Source organism: Cupressus sempervirens, chromosome 3 (genome assembly GCF_028749045.1).
Source record: "Cupressus sempervirens isolate cs-2001-9-10 chromosome 3, ASM2874904v1, whole genome shotgun sequence".
Taxonomy (NCBI): domain Eukaryota; kingdom Viridiplantae; phylum Streptophyta; class Pinopsida; order Cupressales; family Cupressaceae; genus Cupressus; species Cupressus sempervirens.
Window position 1 is genome coordinate 1,001,487,991 of NC_143120.1, and position 12,117 is coordinate 1,001,500,107.

The 12,117-nt window shown below is 34.6% G+C and overlaps 1 protein-coding gene across 1 annotated transcript in view; it reads left to right on the top strand.

Moving 5' to 3' along the window:
* The window catches only part of EMB3012 (embryo defective 3012), a 278,503-nt gene that overhangs the window by 159,622 nt on the left and 106,764 nt on the right, over window positions 1–12,117 (top strand). Inside the window, exons 20-27 of the mRNA XM_089822791.1 lie at window positions 4,012–4,131; window positions 4,281–4,436; window positions 4,591–4,653; window positions 4,868–5,001; window positions 5,349–5,607; window positions 5,709–5,849; window positions 11,433–11,535; window positions 11,639–11,769. Coding sequence (XP_089678917.1) covers window positions 4,012–4,131; window positions 4,281–4,436; window positions 4,591–4,653; window positions 4,868–5,001; window positions 5,349–5,607; window positions 5,709–5,849; window positions 11,433–11,535; window positions 11,639–11,769 — 1,107 coding nt within the window. The remainder of the gene's footprint in view (window positions 1–4,011; window positions 4,132–4,280; window positions 4,437–4,590; window positions 4,654–4,867; window positions 5,002–5,348; window positions 5,608–5,708; window positions 5,850–11,432; window positions 11,536–11,638; window positions 11,770–12,117) is intronic.

The window sequence follows — 12,117 nt, forward strand, 5'->3', positions numbered from 1 at the left end:
TTGGATTATTTTCTCTGTACTGTGAATTCCTGTTGGGATTCTCTGTTGTTCGCCATTTCGAAAATGAAAGATCTTCCTTATTTGGTCTTTTCGGTTTCAGTGGGATTTGACCCTCACCCTATTCCGTCATGGTATTACTTGTTTTAGATCTGGCAATTCCGTGCACTATCTTTTGCAAATACTTATAATTGCATCAATTTGTGATTTGGTTTTCAATATTGTATTGGCGTTGTTGGTGTCTCTAGCGAATGCACTCACTTGTACAGATAAATTTGAGCATAGCCTGAATATTTGGTGGAGCAACCTGAAATTCCTTCCATCCCTCATGACATTACACCCTCTGTACTCTTTTCACACCCTTGCTCCCATTGTATAGACTGCTGCTTGCACCGTATGGTCTTCTTGCCCATCGTACGACCTTGCACCATACAGCCTGCCCTCACCTTTCTATCATATGACATCCCTAACGTATGACATCCTCCCATCTCATCCATACAGACACTGAGATCGTACGACCCTACAATTGCCTCCTGTCACCGTATAGAACTAGAAGTCGCGTATCCTACCATACGACCATCATCTACTGGCTTCGAAGTGCCATACAACACTACCGTATGGATTCACAATCACCCCCACACGTCTGTATAGTTTGATCCACTGGCACGTACGACCATTTCCCTCACCGTACAGACCACAGCCTCTCCATTCATTCATTTGGTATCATACCTTGTAGTTACATTTTTGGGCTGAATTTGAAGGCATAACATTACAAAATGGGTCACATTAGTGAGAAGGGTCGAAGGACTCTAAAAATTAAGAACCTTTTTGAGGGTTTAAATAATTGTAAAAATGAGTTGAATTTTTGTTAGTATTTTGTAACAAGATAACATTTAATTTTACACTAATTCTCACAAATCTTGTAAATTATTGGGCTTAACAATTTCATAATGTTTGTTGTATTTTCACCTTCACATGCATAAGAAATATGCTAAGTCCTTTAGCTTATTTTGATTCTTGTAGGCTATATGGGGGGTTCAATGCAAATAATTAACAATGTAACACTAACGTTGGGGTACACATCGGGATTTCAGGATGCTGGGATGAGTTTTCAAGATGGGAGAACAAATGGCCTCAATTTTAGGACGACAAGGAGCGTGGGGCAAGGGGATGTTGTGTACCATACATATAAAACTTGAAATGCTAGTTATGAAATGAGGTTTCAATATAACATACCAAATTGAAATACTAAATAGCAAAATTGCAACATGAACCAAAACTATTGAACATTGTACATACCCAATAGTAACATGGTACATAACTAATAGTAACATTCTTAAAACAAAATTCAAATAGAAATTCAAGTACTTGTCCTTGTGGCGGTGTAGTTGTGGAAGGCCGAGGTAGGGTTACTCATGTACGCCAAGTACCCGGTGTGGGGAGGTCTTGGGGACAAGTACATCGATGATTTGGGGGCATGCAAGTCCTCGGCTGTCGCTAATAATTAATCAATTAAATTATGTTCAAATATTATCACTTTTTGGATGATTCACGTTTAAATATTTATTTTTTATACAATTTAGGTAGTTTAAATTACAAAGTAACTTTTATTGGGGTCAAAATATGAAAGTTAAAAGGTTATGGAAAATAATATTATATTTTATTTTCCAAATATGTATAAAAGGAGAATTGAGAGGATAAAGTTCATCCTTGACATGTTATTTTAGAAATCTCAACTTGGAGATTGAGTGATTGTTGATCTTGCTTACCCAAACCTAATGATAGGGATTTTGTAAACTCAAATTGAATGGAAGTCTATAGCTGTAGTGAATGAAAAGGTAGACATATATCTCATAAACTATGTCTATGTAGTGTTAATGGCGAATATTTAATGATAGTATGCTAAGTATTGATTGAGGCTATCAATTTTGATTTGGTTGAGATATATCACTGTTTTCTTTTTTCTGTATATTTGGCATTTTGTTAAACATTTGTGAACTTTCACTCATTGAAAGATGAAATAATATAGTTGAAATATCATTGCACTTATCAACTAGAAACTCCATTAAACATTTGACAAAATACAATTAAGAACTAGCGAGCACTTCACATTTGTTTTTTTAATATTCCTTTCACAAGAAGTTGGCTTGTTCTATATCTTTCATTAGTGAATGTAGGAGGACATGTTTATATTCTCTTAGATTTAAATTTAAGCCTTTAGTCATTTTAAATTCGTTTTAAATTTTTCGAAAGTCTTCTAGAAAATTAGATTGGTAAAGATTAGATTCTGATGATTGATAGTTGCGGTGAGTCTAGTTTAGTAGATTTTAATGGGTTCCATAAGGTTCATGGAATAGAAACCCACAATAAATGTTTGTAAACCCTTTTATAAAATGGAGTTGTAGAAAGATTGAATGTGCCATTGATGGAGAGGGCTAGGATTATGCTCAATGACATCAACTTGGTACAAGAATTTTGTAGTTGTTGCTACATATTGTTACTAATTAATGAGTCTCCTATGTTGGCTCTTGATGAGAAGACATCTATTCAGGTATGGTTTGAAAAAAGACCTTGATTGAGACATCTGGTTTCTAAGCACATTCACATGTGCCTAGGGAGAAGCTATCAAAGTTGAAGAACAAGGTTGTAAAATGTATCTTATTCAGTTATGATCATAGTTTGTATTCTACGACTACTCTCTGAGTTGTCAAGTACTATTTTTTTTGAGTGAGTTTTCACAAGTTTAGCTCTCACATTTCTGATGGACACAAAAATAGGTGGGTAAAATTCATTTTTAATATGTAGTTATTTCTATAAACCCTTGCATTTTCTCTTTTCAAATGTCATTTTTTAATTGTATACACATCGTAATTAAATTTTACAATTAAAAAATGCTTTTGAGATTTTTTTTTTCTACTTTCAAGTTAATGAGTTTTTGTCAACCATTTTCTGAGTTTTTGTTGAGTTGAATATTCTGGTCTTGCTAAGTACTATCAAGTTTCTGAGTCCAAGTTTGTGAACTATGGCTATGGTATTAATGTGAAAGGGTAGAAGGTTTGGGAGACTATGGCCAAAAGAGTTTTTTTATAGAGAAATTCTGAAATTGTTATCCATAACGAAGCCAAACCTTTTCCCACAATATTGCAAGAAAAAAATATGTTCATCTAATACCAGAGTTTGAAGAAGTTGATTCCCAATCTCATGAAGGATTTGAAGAGTGGGAAAGCTTTGATAATTCAGAAAGTTCTTGAGAAGAGATGGAATCTCCACCTAAAACATTGAGGAGATCCTCTCAGAATAGACAACAAATAGATGCATATACTCCTGATTGGAGATCTACTTTTGTTTTCATTTTGAACATTGATGTGCATAGGACTACAAAGGAGGGTATGGATATGAATAATGATGGATACTAGAATCGGGTCATCGGTTGGACACCGTTAAGTACCTTTGTTGTCACTCCAATTCTTCATCTCAGTGTGTTTGATATACTTCCCTTCATTAGATAGTTGATGGTTACTTGGATAAGTATGTTTCTCTTTGTCTCCTTTTCGTATTTCCAATGAAAAATGTACATGACAATTGTAATGTGTGATAGGTTTTGGCAAAAGTTACTTCTATGTCACTTTTGTCACTTGATGATGTTGCTACACATAGGATCATCTATTTGTTAATTAGGTCTAAGTGTGTAATCAGAGGGATTTAAGTCCCAACTCTTCTTCTGTGTCCATATGCTTATTTTTGAGTATATGTTGCTTCCAAGTTTGCATTACACACACAAATTTTGTTGTAGAAAATTATGAACTTATTCTTCAATATCTCTGTTATAAAGAAGAACAGATCGGATATTTTCCCATGAAGACTTGGAATAATTGTGAAGATTCATTCGATTTTTATTTTATCGTGTATTACCTATTTCTCTCTCTCTCTCTCTCTCTCTCTCTCTCTCTCTCTCTCTCTCTCTCTTTTTAACAGTGATGCTTTCACTGTTCCTAATATTAATGTAAACAACAGCTGACAGTGAGTGGAGGTCCCAGAGCAGGAGTACTTGTGGAGTATTCCACAGTGGATATTTCTGTTGCAACTGTTGAGCATGCTTCAGGGAAATTAGTTGCAGGTTCTCTTGGCAACACTGTAAGTGTTTTTAAGTAATATACATTTTTGATAATTCAGTACCATAAATGATTTATTATCAAAGTGCAGTCATATCTTAAATTTTCACAGTTTTTTGTTATTGATCTATTGCAATTACTTATGCATGTCTATTTATTTGTTACATACAGAGCATTAGAGCTTGTGTATACAACAGTGCTGGAGAGTTGATATGTGAGGCATATGCTGAAGTTATTGTGGGGATTCCCTCATCCATTAGACTGAATTTTGTAAAGGCCCAACTTGGTGCTGGTCATCAAATGTCTGTATTCCCCAGATCAGCTGAGGTTGTCCAGATATGTTTCCAATTTAGTTACCATTTCTTAGTTCTTGGTGCATCAACTTTTGTTTGTAATTTGAATATCAATACCGGGAGATTTCTCAGTTGCAATTTTATTGAGGTATTTTCAAACACCTGATCTAATTTCTGTCACCTTGTAGGGTGATTTGCTTTCATTCTATGAGGTTTGCAGGAACTATAAATGGATGATTGGAGATGGGGAGGTTTGTTACATAACTTATCCTAGAGTTTGAATGTTTTGAAACTAAGAAATTATTTACTGTTGGAAAAGTATAATCTTGATTAACTTTCAACTCTTTATGGCCTTTATGTTACTATTATCTGCTAGATTGTAAGTTACAATATATATTGGGTTTTATGTCTTATCATCTTTATGATAGTGTTGTATGCTAAGAACTATTTATTGTCATTACAAAGGTATTGGGCTTTCGTAACATGGAAGTTGGACATATGCAATTGCGAGGAATATCAATTCTAAAGGAGAAGGGACAGTGTTTGCTTGATTATGCTAGTCTGGGGAGTGCAGGTTTTTCCACTAGAGTTGTAGGAAGGTATTATACTACTAAAATATAACTTGCAAAAGACATTCTGTATTTGTCCATAGGTAACATGCTTGTAATATGCAACATACTGATTGTATGTTGAACGTTGTATTATAGCAAGTGCTCTTTCAAATTATTCAGATCAAAGGCTATGTCTGGTGGTTGGTAGTTGCCTTAAGTAATGCCATCTAATTTACTGCAATTGCCAGTTTACGTAATCTAATTTACTGCAGCTGCCTGTTTAGTTCATAGTCAAGGAAAAGATGGAAATTAATATACAGTATAATATTAGTATTTTGTTGAACTAGAGTATTTGTTTTTTCTAATTTCAGAAATTATTTTTTGTTTCACTGTAGGTCTGGAGGTAGATCTACTGTTAGTGTATCATTTACATGCAACTTTAGTGCAGCTGGAAATTCTTTTCGGGCTGTATCCTATACTGCTTCAGATACAGTTTGGGTTGTACCTAACCTGCCTTTAGCACTTGGCATGCCCATTACATGGTTGCTACCACCATTTTATACAACATCAGAACTCTTACCAGAATGGACTGAACCGTCTTTTCGAAGGGACTCGAGAAGTCATAAAGGACATGTCATCTATTCCATATTACAGGTAGATTTGATTGAAGTGCATGCTTGTAACTTTCTTGTCACATGTGAAGTATTTAGTAGTTATTGTTGATGGGTTTACCATATTTGCACATATTAATGCAGGCTAATGCCACTGAAGGTGAAGCCATAAGTATTCAGGGTGGTCGTATCAAAACTTCAGAAAGGAATGCTAGAGGTTGCATTGAAGCCAAAGATCGTAGTACTGGTAGATTTGAAATTGCGGCATGTGTTCGGGTTGCAGAGGTCTGTTGTCTAAACCCCTTTTTGGTGACTACTTCATATCAATATTAAATATCTTTAGATTTTCTGTTATTTTTACTACACGATAATGTTTTAAGATGATTATATATACAGACAGAATCTCATTTTCCATCATGGCGGTTGTGGAAAATTATAAAATATATTTGACAGTCAGAATACATTTTTAATGTAATTTGGATTTACTAAAAGAAAACTGCATGACATGATATATGAATGCCAAAGCATTACAATCATAGCAAGAGTGTTAAGTTTCAGCATGGTTTATCTTTGAAGTCACGGGGTGGATAGAATATTTGAACCTGTTTTATTATTTATATAATGCTAATCTCCTTTTTTTCTATTTGTGTGGCTAAATTGTATTTTCTAGTTGCAAGTCTGTGTAGGGAGTAGGATGGATGGTTTAGGTGTTTAATGTGTGTCTTGATTTTGACTTTCCTTTAAATCTCAAAAACTGATCAAGGTTGTGGTGTGGTAGTGAAAACATGTGTAGTTGCTAAAAGTGCTATGAAATGAATTTTAAGGATGATCATGTTGGTTTATAGTGTTAATAGTACATACATTATATAATGGTTCTGTGTAATTATTGATCAATATTTGACACCCTTACAACCCAAGGTGTTACACTTTGATGCTTTTGTTTACTTTGTTGGTCTTAATCAATTAAGGTTGGCAATGGTTCTCACACCCTTTATACATACAGAAAGATAAAATTGATACTAGTGCTCTTTATTGATTTAAAAGTTGCATCATATTTGAAGATTGAAATGTTGGTATTAATCTAATTTTATTGGTTTTGATTTAAGCATATTGTAGTGTTGGGGAGTCATTTTTGATTGTTGGGCATAATGAGGAGGTGTATAGAAGGTTGTTAAAGACTTATGATGATTTCAAATATTTTGAGGATGAAGAAATTTTTAACTTCAAAAAATTAAGTTTTGGCTCCCATTGATAGGATTGCCATTGTTTATTGATTGGTCACCTAGTGAACAATAGTGGTAATAGATGTGAAAATGGGCATTTGGATGTTGCAATGAAAATTAATGTGTTTGTTAATTTAGACTTCTTGAGGTTTGTGTTCTTGTTTTCCAACCCTTGGGATTCCAAGCATCTACTTTGGGTGTTTGGCAACCTGTTTTAGCGGTTGTCAATCTTATTCACCTTCTTTGAAAGTGAAATCAGGTAGATTCATTTATTGTTGCCATAAAATTCAAGGTAGAGTAGGATGTGGATGTGTGGAATTACTCTTGTTACTTTTTGGAGTTGTATAGGTTAGATAAGGGATTCCTCACTTTCTCCAAGTCGCCGAATTTCACTTTCTCCAAGTTGCCAAGTAATTCATCAATTAGTTGAAGGAAATGATCTAGGTTTTTTCTTTCTTTCTAGAGCTTCTTTCCCAGATCTTTAGTAATAATGATCATGATACGTAGGCTAATAAATCCAAGGTAATCCTTTGAATGATAAATCACCAGCATTTCCGATGATGTTTTTGGGCCTAAAATCTGTGTATCATGGATGTTTTGGGGATAGTACGGGGATGTACCCTAGGCGTACCCAACTGCAGATTTTTGCCATGTCCCAAAATCGTGGGGATGGTAATGTCGAGCACTAGGGACGTCCCTTGCCATCCCCAGGATAGACATATGTCCCCTGTAACCAGTTGAAAAAATAAATCACTTCAATTTAGAAAAATATACAATTTCTTTATAACTATTGACCATGAATTCTTTTGGACTACATATAACAATAGAATGAGTAGGTCGGTTGTAAGATGAACCAAAATGTGATTGTTGTCAGAAAAATTAGATGTTAATATTTGTTATTGTGTTTGAAGGGTAGGTAGTTTGGGTTGGTCATGATGGTTGGTAGTTGTACACCTTTTAGACTCACATATGACATGTACTTAAGTCTAAGAAGAATGATGATAGGGGAGTAATTATTGTGTTGGCATTGTGAGTATGTCTGATATATAGATGTAAACATTTTGTGATATTAATAAAGACAGCTAGGCGAGTTCTTTGATACTTTGTGTTGCTTAACAATTCATCCCGTTACTATATATTCTTGTATGTATTAGCCTGTTACCTAAAGGGGCAAACGTTTGGTGCCATTTCCTATATAGATTTGGGAGTGATGGAGTGTAGTATATGATAAAGAATGAATAATGAGACAGCCAATAAATGAGGGTAGTAGCCATAGTGAAGATGTGTTCCAAGACTTTAAGCCAATTTATTCTTTTAATGTTCTTTTGGTGACTAGTCTGAATTTATGTATTAAATAGTAACAAAAGTAAATAGAGACAATTCAAGACATGATGCACAACATGTAATGTGGAAACCCAACTCGGGAAAAACCACCAACTCCAAGGCTGCTAGGATTTAATGTCCTAATCCAGCCACCTGAATAAACTTCACTTACAAGTTTTAAGGGCTTCAACCCTTAGGAGCATCAACAGCTCTGCTTAGAGCTACAACTCTCTTAAAACTGAGCACCTACTCAATAACACTGATTTAGAATTCAAATTCAAATTCAATTTGCTTTAAATAATTTCTGATTTCTCTATATAGTAAAACTAAATTGAAACTCTGAAAGTTCACCACACTTTTAATTATCTCTGTACAGTAAGACTGAATTGAAAATTTTGACAGAAGTCTGATATCACTGTACTGAATGCCAATAATTCTCCGTTAACAAATCAAACTGAAAATAAACTTTAAACCTGAGATGATCTTAAAAACATGCTCTCTAGTTCCTTCTCTGTACACTGTCACACATCTTATTCTGACCTCTGCCACAAACATTCCTCTTCTGTATTACTCAGTTACTACTGTTGCAGAATTTTCAGATTTTTTCATATATATTTCAGTGTCTTCCTCCAATACATGTTGAAGTTTGGAATATTGTGATTGCTCATGTATTCATCTTCAAATTCCCATCCTACCTTATGATAGGAGGAAATATTTATAAGGAAATATGACAGTTGGAACCTTTGAACTTTCAAAACTGACTTTAGATAAAGGCATAATAAACACAATGTTTTAAGAAAGAAAATGAACCAATGTGACCTTTCAAACATCGTTTGGAGTAAGACTGAGATGTCCACTCAGGTTATTTTCAAAGTAATTTGATTTGGCATCAATTAGTTTAGAACGTAGTAGAAACATCAATTCATTTTCAACAAGTACCATTTCATATTACTTTTGAAGAATAGATCGTGTGAAACATCAATTCATTTTCAACAAGCACCATTTCATATCTCTTTTGAAATGTATTTACTATACCATATTATATTTTCCACAAAGAAATGCCCATATACTATGAAGACTCATAGTCAACAAGTGTTGTTCACACAAGAGCTGTCCACACCTGTAGCTGCAGGGAAACCTCAGCCGACAAATACAACTGCATCATCTGATAGATATTGGAATAACCAATGTGGAGATACGAGTAATAATAATAACAATAATAATTATAAATGAAGATGCATCCAGTATGATGCAAAAGGTCGGCCAATGATCCAATGGGGCACTTTGCCTTTGATTGTCCAAGAGAAGAACCACCACAGCTTCTGTGCTGATGTTTGAGGTTCCTGAAATTGACAAATGTGGATTTCTCCATAGTTTTGACGAACTGGGACTATATTTGCTATCTATGTCAAGTGGTGGATAGGGAGGGTTATCCGTGCATCAAGCATCTTCTAAATTTCAAAGAGTATTGTTCCTGAAATCTTTGGATTATATTGCCTTTGCTTCTGTCAGATTGGAATGATACCAAGCTTAAGGGGTTTTTGATGTTGTGCCACCTTTAGGCAAAAGGATTTGAGATCATCATATGAATATGCCAAAACATCCATTTATTGAGGCAACATAGAAATGAATTTCTCCCTTTCCTCTGAAGTACAAAACTTTCTAATGTTTACCATTTTCGAATCAGCCTCTGATCAAAAATTGTATTGCTCACCATGGTAGAGATAGTTCTAGATTGCTGTTTCTCCTTGACATACCTGTCATGCGTGTTTAGAAGCTTCTCAAGAGAAACCAGGCCTTTAGGAATTTAATTTCCTTTCAACTCAAGCTGATACAGATTATCATCAAAATCCTTCTGTGGAATCAATAAGGTTGCTGATGCGGCAAGATAGTCAGCCCTGTCACTATACTTGCTTGGGATTACAGATATATTGAAACCATAAATGGTTCGATGCAATCCCACACCAAGTTGTGGTAGCCTAAGCAATGCTTGAGGGAGCAGGTTTATATAAAAATCTAAAATAATGGAGATTTTTGTTGAATTGTTTCCCACATAGGCTTCTTCATGGTAAATCTTTTGAGGTATCCTTTGTTTGTGTTGTCATTCAATTAAGTTTTAATGTAATGGTGCTATAAGTTTCCCAAGACACAAATGGTCTGTAATAGAGATGTTCTGTTCATGATTAATATTATCCCTCCATGTTGCTTTATTTTAGCAGAAATCTGTTAAAAATCAAATTAACAAACGTTGAATACAAGATTGCACTGATGTTTCCTCAAATGGTCTGCCTATGGGGTTTACGGATCAATTAAAATAAAAATACAAAGAAACAAATGTTCTATATTATTGAAAACCCAACATATTATGGCCTGATGAAAGGAGCCATTTATTGATGTTTTCAAAGATCCAAGTTTTTTGCGTAAATTATAATCAGGAGATTAAGATAATTTAGAAATTGAGTTCGTGTTGTATTATATTTATTTCATAGCCCAGCTAAACATTTTTTAATTTTAAGAATATCTGGGTAGACTGAAATTGTGATGTGAATATCAGGATTTAACTCTGTGATTTTGAGTCAAACTGGATGACCCATGTTTCATGAGTAGTGATTCAACATGAATCCATCTCTCATGAGAATAAATGGAACACTTAGCACTCATTGGATCTAGGTGATGCTCACAGGGGTGAAGCACCGGGACTTCCCGGGAGGTCACCCATCCCAGTACTACTCCAGCCTGAGCGCGCTTAACTACGGAGTTTCCTCCACAGTTAAACCCAAAGCTTGCAACCCCATTTGCAAAACCTTCACCAAGTGTTGTGCCTTATGAACCATTCATTAGAAAGCCCCTTAAGCTCATCAAGTAGTACTGGGATGGGTGACCTCCCGGGAAGTCCCGGTGCTTCACCCCTGTGAGCATCACCTAGATCCAATGAGTGCTAAGTGTTCCATTTATTCTCATGAGAGATGGATTCATGTTGAATCACTACTCATGAAACATGGGTCATCCAGTTTGACTCAAAATCACACAGTTAAATCCTGATATTCACATCACAATTTGACTAGCTGTGGAAATCATCTCCTACTTATCAATAGACTGAAATTCTTAACAAATTTACGAATTTAAGTGTCTACAAATGATAATGTTCTAGACAGAGGCTTTTGAGGGAAACTATGTATGAGAGAATTGATAGGTTTTTTCTTTCTGATTTTTTTGAATGTACTGCTTTTTACTATTCCCTTTTGTATCTAATTAACTTTTTTAAAGAAAACTAACATGTGTTTTGATATAATTATAATTTAAACAATGTTTTCATGATCAGATATCTCAAATGGCAGCTGAGACTGAAGATTTCCCTTTTCATGTTTTTGACCTTTCCGTGGGGTCTCGTCAGCTCCTTAATATTACATATCAGGATAATTTGGGTGTGTATATGCTTTCCGTGTCAAGAGTATATAAGTTGGTCAATAGCCAAGGGTTAACATTTATAATGATTATCATGTTAAATCTGTCATGTATTTTTTGCAGGCTTTCCATTTTTTGAAGCTCGTGGCCTTATCCCACTATTCGTGGAAACCAACAGTCCTGACATTGTATCAGTAAAAGTTGTAGATATTAACAACATGGGGAGTTCAACCAATGGTGGACTTTATATCCAGGTTAGTATGCATCTTCTTTTTTCACTCGTTTTTTCAATTTTATGGTTGTGAATGCATGATTTTAGATTTGGTAGTTATATTGCTTTCATTCAAGCTCTGTTGAAACATAGTCTAATAATTGTTTGTATATCTGGACTATTTCCATTATTTTTGTTGTGTTATGCACACTAGTCAAATATAGATCTATTATCACAGGGCTTATGATAGGTCAGTTTTGAGTTGGCTGTTTCCGTGACATTTCTTCCATATCAATACAAATACTGTTTAATTGTGCTAGTAAAAGAATTGAAGAAAATGATCACAACTTATAAGTTTGGCAATGCTTTTTACTTTTTTGGTTTTTGTTTT